At 48.4% G+C, this 8,690-nt stretch overlaps 1 protein-coding gene across 1 annotated transcript; it reads left to right on the plus strand.

The window, feature by feature from the left end:
- The first annotated feature begins 3,238 nt into the window (after positions 1–3,238).
- On the plus strand, positions 3,239–5,642 carry LOC125540543 (Protein kinase superfamily protein). The gene has a single exon (XM_048704161.2). The coding sequence runs from the start codon at positions 3,368–3,370 to the stop codon at positions 5,405–5,407; it is 2,040 nt and encodes a 679-aa protein (XP_048560118.2). The 5' UTR covers positions 3,239–3,367; the 3' UTR covers positions 5,408–5,642.
- Positions 5,643–8,690: the final 3,048 nt, after the last annotated feature.

Below are 8,690 nucleotides of genomic sequence, written 5' to 3' on the forward strand. Positions count from 1 at the left end.
ACGATCGTTGAACCCTGGCGAACCAATCATTCGCCAAGACTACCCACTAACGTTCGATCATCGATTCTTGGAGTCCTTTCATGTTTCTCCTTCCAATACACATGGACGCCGATAACTACCACACGTTCGGTCTAGGGAGGCACCAGATTGAAATTTCCTTCGATCAGGAGAGTGGGGCGAACGAACGATTTCGTTCGGTACCGTCTCCCCCTCCCCGAACGACGTGCTCCCTGTCGCCTTCAATGGACCAACCCAAAAACACCTTTGCTTCGACCACTTGAAAAATAATAATTACAACAATGTAGGCCCAAAAAAACTGCTCCAACCTCTCCCAACAAATAAAGAAAAACACACAGGCCTAAAAAATGCACTAGACAAAGAAACAATCCTGAAAAATAATTTAGAAAATTCATACTAAATGATAAAAGGTTGCCATGCTCTAATGAACAAAACTTCCATATATTTATAAAAAATGTTATATTACAGAAAAAATAATGAGTTGCCATGATGTTCAGACACACTTCATGACATTTGAGTGTAAAAACATTGCGTTGGTGTTATGAGTTGTCTACTATTTCACTAAACAAGACCACAAACAAAGAAACAAAAATTGCAAAAAAGAACAAATGACTTTCCATGGTACATAAAAAAGCAATTTGCCACGCCCCAACATAGATCCCCCCTCTGCATCAAAATGAAAATCCGCACAAATTGCCATGTGATTAGTCCGCTCATTTTACTATAAAATGTCATATTATATAGATGAAAATTCATGAAATTGCCATGGGCAAATATAACTCCATGAAAATTAATTTAACATTTACATGCCATATTAATATTAAATTTTCCATTAGTAATAAAAGTGAATTTGCCATGTATGTCAATGTATGTTTGGCATGGCAATTAAGTTAAATTTGACATGCTACAAATTTAAATGTAAATTGGCCATGCCCTAGAGAAAACGAAAATTGGTTCAAATTCCATGTGATTTGTCCATTCATCGTGACAAAAAGAATTGTCATATTATGTAGATAAAATTTCATGAAAATTGCCATGGCAAAATAAAATAAAAATTTGCCATGGCAATTAATTTAAAATTTCCATGTATGTGAAAGTAAGTTTGCCATGGCAGTTAACTTAAATGTTTGGTGCCAAAAATTAAAAGTAAATTTGCAATGTCCTAGAGAAAACGAAAATCCGTACAAATTGCCATGTGATTAGTCCATTCATTTCACAAATAATTTTCATATTATATAAATAATTTCATGAAATTTCCATGGCAGAATAAAATGTAAATTTGCTATGGCCCGTAGTGTAAATTTTGCATGGCAAATGAAAAGGTAAACTTTCCATTAGTAATAAAATGAATTTTTCATGTTTGTCAAAGTAAGTTTTCCATGGCAATTAAGTCAAATTTGCCATGGCAAAAAGTGAAAGTAATTTTTCAATTAGTAAAAGAGAATTTGCCATGTATTTGAAAGTAAGTTTGCCATGGCAATTAAGTTAAAATTGCCATGGCAAAAACTAAAAGTAAATTAACATCACAAAAATCAAATTTCCATGTGATTAGTCCATTTATTTTCAAAACAATTGCATATTATGTAGGTAAAATTTCATGAAAACGCCATGGCAAAAATTAAATTTAAATTTGCCATGCTACAATCTTTTCTGATTTTAACTATAATAGTGACATGATTGATGCACACACTAGTTTCTTAGATTACCCATACTTTAAACATATTGCACTAAAAAAACTACTTGCCGTGCCCTACAAAAACCATGGTAGGTGGCAAGAAAAAATTGTTTGATGGGGAGTTAAGCAAATTGGTGGTTGCATACAAACAGAAACCCAGGTATTGCAGTGTGTTTTCCTGTTGCACTGTAAGATAGAAAATGCTGTGGCATTTATATTTTAAAAAATGTCATGGTATTTTATTGAAAATCTGCATGCTTTCAAATAAGAAATTTGCCATGTATGTAAAAAATAGCACTAGGTATGACCAAAAAATGCCATGGCAAATGTATGTTGAAATTTGCCATGGTATTTTAATTAGAATTATCATGTTTGTATAAGAAATTTGCCATCTACCATCTACCATGTACATGTACATTTTTTTCCCTTATACAATTGTAGCAAAATACACATACATGTTTTTTCCCTTCTCCCATGCAAACTAAAAACTACTCCCCCACTATGGCACATTGCTATGCCTGCCCATAGTTTACAAAAGCAGAAGTTGTGCCAGTAAGGATACAACTTTGAAAAATTATGACATGGCGGAGGCCTGTGCTGGTCTGCACCTCCGCCTCCCATCCCTCTACTCGGGCAGCGCCTCCGCCTCCCATCCCTCTCTCCGACAACTCCTGCCCGCCGGAAAAATGGCATCACCACGCGTGCAGTTCCGTCTCGTCCGTCGTCGTCGATGTGGTTGCGACCTAGATCCGCCTCTGCGCCCCACCATTGCGCCTCCACGCCGCGCCATAGCGCCACCGCTGGGAATGACTGTCACCACAGTCGCCAGAGAAATGGAAGGGGAGGGGGAGGGGGGATCGGGGGAGGAATGGGGGGAGGAGTGGGGCGGAAGGGAGATAAGACAAAGAAGCGAGGGGATGGAGGACGGCAATGTTTCTTTACACCGAACAGATAAAAAATCTGGCGTGGCTGCTTTAAGATCCGAGATTGTAATGGATGGCACAAGAGTCGTTCGGGCTGAAATCCTAAATACCACACATCAGGTACTTATCATTTGGATACAAATTACACAACCAAAACAACTATGACATCGCTATGTTCCCTTCACTTGTTTATCCCTAATGATGAGCTATAGAACTTGCCACTTAGCACCATTTTGCAACAAAAAATAGTAGTACATTGATTGACATGAATATATACCTCGGGCTACACACTGTTTTAAATAGCCCGCTATAGCTCCGCTATAGCATGCTATAGCGTTTACAAAATGTCTTGCGCTAAGAGATTTTGATCCAAACAAATGAACAAACATTTTAAATAGCGCGCTATAGCTCCGCTATAGCACGCTATAGCATTTGGAAGAGGTCCGCTGCTAAGATGCTTAGCGCGCTATTTAAAACTATGGCTACACATCGTCGATCTGGGGGACACATAATCAACCCGCACGTGAGCTGATAATCAAAAGAAACGAAGAACCATGCAAACTTCACACCAACATATGCAGCTGCCTCACTAAACTGCTCAACTTCGCGCGCCAACCCACGTACTCGTACCATCTACCATCTACTAGCTCACCATTCCCAAGCCCAATCTTCTCTCGTCATCACCGATGCTACCCCTACTAGTAGCAAAGCAATTCACCACCATAGCGCCATCCATGTCCACCGCTGCCGCATGCCACCGCCCATGTCTCCTCCGCCGCCACCCTCCCTGTACCTCCTCCTCCCGCTCCTCCTCATCGTCTCCGGCGCTGTGCCAGCCGGCAGCAGTTGCAGTGGCGGGGCCGAAAGCTGCGGCGACCTCCTCCTCCCGTTCCCCTTCCACCTCAACTCCTCCGCCGCCTGCGCGGACGCCGATGGCAACTCCTCGTCCCTCTTCCACCTCTCCTGCGACGGCGGCGGTGGCCACAATGCCACGCTCACCCTCACCCTCGGCGCTGCGGCCTTCCGCGTCCTGGAGTTCCTCCCCTCGGGCTCGTCCGTCCTGCTCGACTACGCCGCGCCCGCGGCCCCGCCGTGCGACCCAGGGTACGCCGCGTTCTCGCGCCCGTCCTCCCCAGCGGCCGCGCTCGACGCCGCCGCGTCCTTCCTCGCCGTCGCGCCGGCCAACGTGCTCCGCCTCTACGCCTGCGAGGACTCCTCGCTCTGCCGCGCCGGCTGCGACGACGTCGCCGCGCCGGCCTGCGCCGGGAAGAAGCCCGCGGCCGCCGGGTGCTGCTACCCGCTCTCCGACGGCAGCGTGTGGAAGCCCGGGGACGGGCTCGGCGTGTTCGCCGGCTTCGGGTGCCGGGGATTCTCCAGCTGGGTCAAGAACCGCTCGTCGGCGACGGCGGGCGTGACGAGAGCGATCGAGGTGGAGTGGGCCGTGCCGAGGGGCAGCGCGCTCGCGGCGTGCGCCGACGGCGCCAGGCTCGTCAACTCCACGACGGTGCGCGGCGGCGTGCGGTGCGCATGCACGTCTGGACTCGTCGGCGACGGCTTCGCGCACGGCACCGGCTGCTCCAAGCGGCTCGAGTGCGGCGATGGCGACGGCACTGCTTGTTGCCAGGGAAGGTTCTGCTCCAAGAAGGCGGTGGCGCTCGCCGGCTTCTTCGTATCGGTGTTCTTCCTCGCGGCAGCGGTCTCCTTCTGGCTGTTCCTCCGCCAGCCTTCCGGCGACGAGAACCAGCGGTGGGATCTGGACCCGGCGTGCATCCCCAAGATCCTCGGGGGCGTGTGCAACGCGAGGCAGTTCACGTACGAGCAGCTGGACGCGGCGACGAGGCGGTTCGAGGACGGCGGCGAGAAGCCCGTCGACGCCGAGGGCGCGGTCCACGCCGGGGTGCTCGACGACGGCAGCGTGGTGGCCGCGCAGAGGATCGGGTACGAGACGCAGGACAAGCTTCGGGTGGCCCTCGACGCGGTCTCGCTCCTGCCCGAGATCTCCCACCGGAACATCGCCCGCGTCGTCGGCTTCTGCCTCCCGGAGGACCCCGGCGCGCGCGCGCTGCTTCTGGTGCACGAGCACTTCGCGGGCGGCACGCTGGAGGACCACCTGCGGCGGACGGTCGGCGGCAGCCGCGCCACGCTCGGCTGGTACCACCGCGTCAACATCGCCATCGAGCTGGCCAGCGCGCTGGCGTACCTGCAGGCGCACGAGACGGCCCCGACCTTCCTCCACGACCTCCGCTCCAGCGACGTCTTCCTCGACGCCGACCTCAGCGCCAAGATCGCCGGCCACAAGCTCGTCTCCTCCACCCCGGCGGCCACCAGCTACCACCACCACTACTACGGCTCGTCGTCGTCGTCAACGGCCGGGGCGCAGGAGCAGGACGTGGTGTGCAACTTCGGGCTGCTGCTCATCGAGCTGCTCACGGGGCTGCGGCACCAGAACCCCTTCGACTCGGTGGCGCCCAAGGTGAGGGAGGGCAGGCTCCACGAGGTGATCGACCCGACGCTGCTCCTGGCGTCGTCGTCGGGGAAGAAGAGCCAGGGGCAGCTGCCGGCGGCGGCGGAGGAGGTGCGCAAGGTGCTGGAGCTGGCGGTGCGGTGCCTGCTGAGCGCCGAGAGCGGGGTCGGGATGGTGGCGGTGGCGCGGGAGCTGATGCACCTCGTCAGGGACAACATGGGGAGCAGCAGCAAGATCGAGATCTCCCTCGAGGAGACCTTCTCCACCTCCAGCCTCCTCCAGATGATCTCCATGTCGCCCGACACCCTCCACCGCCACCTCCCGTGATGCATAGACGACGATGGATCATCATCCGGCGTGATGATTATCCGGCGTATGCAAATGGGCTTGTTAATATTCAGTGTAGAGTGAAGCTCGTCTGTACATTCAGTGCACACCTGTTCTTAGTCTGGTTGGGAGCAGAGCATGCCTGAGGGTACTCTGCTCAAAAGAATTTCCCTGAAAACATCTCAAATAAAAAACTTGTTCCGTTATCGCTATGATGATAGTAGCACCCCATCCTTTTCAGGGATTATATATAAAAAAAATCTCTCCATTGTTCGTCCATTTGATTTGCAGCAAACTGAAAATCGCAAGGAAATAGAAAATTCTAAGATAAATTCTAAGAACAAATGTACGCAACATAGGATCCAAAAATACAAGAAAATCGGAGATTTATGTGTTTGATTCGCTAGAAGAAGGAGAGCGCGGGAATCCTACATTTCTAATCAATACGATCAAATCAAAGTCAATACACGGCAGAGGGTTGAAGAACACAAGATTTTTGCAGACTTGTGTGTTTGATTTGATAGAGGAGCAACAACAAACGAATCCTAAATTTCTAATAACCAGGGTCAAACTAAACTCAAAACACATGCAGGAGTAAAAGTGAAATGGGCTATCACCCTATGCTAAAGTTTCAGAAAAGGGCTAGCTAGATCTGTCCACTTTCACCCCGAGGTACTCTGTTCACAAGAATTTCGCCGAGAATATCTCAAAGAGAGCAGTTTGCATATTTGATTTGTTGGATAATGAAATTTATAAGAACAAGGAAAACACAAAAATATATTCTTAGAATACAGTTAAGGGTTGAAGAATACAAGAATTTTGCAGACGTGTGTTTAATTTGCTAGAAGAGGGAGAAGGCACGACCACGCGAATGTTGAAAACAATACTTCCTCCATTTCAAAATAATTGTCATGGTTTTACAGCTAAAACGGAGGTAGTATCTAATAAACACAGTCAGTCAAATCAGAGTATAAGAACATGCATAAGTAAAAGTAAAATCGCGGTGAATTTTCCGTGCCATTCTTCAGTCTTCACACATAATTTTCTTCAGTCAATGTAATTTCCGTGTTCGTACGGCGTTCGGTTCAAAAGAAATTATTACCATTTTCCATGTATTTTGTTCTTTTTGAATCAAATCTGTAAATAATGTTATCAAAAGAACAATATTCTCAAGATACTCCTTTTCTTTTTTTCCCTGTAACTAATGTCCATCTTGAGTGCTGTGATGCAGATCCCTGGACTGTTCATGAAATCCGCAAGCTACTACTAGATGCAATTACAGAGGTGCACTATTGAATCCGTGATGCCTACTTGCCTAGGGAGATGTCTTGAGATGCAGTTTTAACATGATATAATTATGTGAATCCCTATAACGGTCCCTAGGAATTGACAAGCGAGAGACCCTAATGATGCTCATAGTGTAGAGCAATGCATTTCTTGGAGAAGGCAGCTGTTGCAACAACTGCGAACAATAAGTACAAGCACTAGCAATATTCATCAAGGCAAAAGGCGGGGGACAACCATGCACAAGTATTCAGGACATAGGGACCAGTTAATCTAAAGCTCATCCAGGGAACTTGTGACAGGTTCGATAGCAGCAAGTAGTATGTGGAATGTCGAAAGAACAACGCTACACGGACGATACTATTTGGATGATTGTTACACGACGATTCACCGCGACCTTTCATCACGTCCACTGCCTGGAGCTGGACCTTTGGATCATCAGTCGTTCAAGGTGCGCACAGTTGAACGTCGTGTGCAAAGTCGTTCCGATGTCGAAAAGAGAGAAACCGAAAGGAGCGAGTTGGCTCTTGTGTAAGGGCCCACTTCCATATGTGCTACGTGGAAAACATAATAGAAAAGTAGAAAAGAAAAGAAGATAAGGTAGAAAAAAGACTAATCTAATAGCCAAATCTCAATGTATGAGTGATTATAAATGATATCTCCAAATGACATGGTACTAGCATATAGCCATCTTTTGGCTATGTTATTAGCCACGCTCCAAAAAATCTTCTGTATTTTTTTCCTTATAGGTGTTTGATGATCACAGATTTCTAGCTATCTAGCATTCTAGCTTGAGTGAGCCCTTTCGAAAATATAATCTGATAAATATATTTATATTATAATCATCTGTTTTGTGAAACTCACACCTAATGCAATATCCACACCAAGCTACACCACTCTAAAATAAATTGTCATTGGATTATATCAAGGATCAATCAAAAGTTGTTAGATTAGCATTTATGGCATACGAACAATCATATTTGTTGGTTAAAAGACACATCCTTTGTTCAAGGTCACTACTGCATAAATTCCCCTTTGGTGAGGTTTTTCGTCCCCGAGTTGGTGTGTTTTTTGGCCCGTTGCTAGATGATTTTCTCCCGTAGTGAATGGTGGACGTGTGAAAGGGCAGATTAATTGGGTAAAATCCTAGATGACTCCATGGAAATTGCAATATGGGAGAAGCCGATGACCGGATCATATAAGGTAAATACCGACGCAGCCTTCTTTGAAGATGGATCGGGTGTTGTGGCTGCTGTCGTCCGAGATTCGAGAGGTTGCGCTGTTGTGGGGGTAGCCGAGTTGATCCATCAGGTGCATGATGCAGCCTCGACAGAAGCAATGGCAGTTAAGCGTGGCCTACAGTTGATTCTTGATATCAGATGTTCTCGTGTACTCATGAAATCAGATTGCCTTGAGATTGCTCAAGCATGCAAAGGAGACACTGAAAGCAACTCTAGCAGACCCCGCATCCTGCCCCGACCTGCAAAATAACCGTCAGAATGCGGGTCGGGGCGAAAAAAACCAGCCCGATCAGATCCCGCATCCCGCCCCGGCCCGCAAAAAATTTTAGGGGGCGCGGCAAAATCCCGACCCCAACCCAGGAAAATGCGGGTTTCCCCCTCACGGCTGCGGTGCCCTACATATAAGCAGAAGCAGTTGGTGGGAGGACATTTCATCCCGTGCTTTCTTTCACCAACCACCTCTCTCTCCCCCCTCGCGCCACCGCCCAAGATTCCGGCGAATGCAGACGGCAGGAGCACGCCGGAAGGCCGCCACGCGCACGAGGCCTCCCCTCCCTTCCCCCCTGCGTCGGCGGGCCACCGGATTTGCAGATCTGTGGCACTTCATCGTGGGCTGCCGGATTTGGCTTTTTCCGGCCGCCAGTTGCTGCCCCAAGTGACGGAGTGGTCGGGGAGCCTCTCCCGCAGCCCAGGCAAGGGCGCATCGCCGCATGCAGGTTCGTCCCCCACCCCCACCCCGCCGCCGAAGTTTTGCGGGC

The sequence above is a fragment of the Triticum urartu genome, chromosome 2A (assembly GCF_056163025.1).
Source record: "Triticum urartu cultivar PI428250 chromosome 2A, HENAU_Tu73, whole genome shotgun sequence".
NCBI lineage: Eukaryota > Viridiplantae > Streptophyta > Magnoliopsida > Poales > Poaceae > Triticum > Triticum urartu.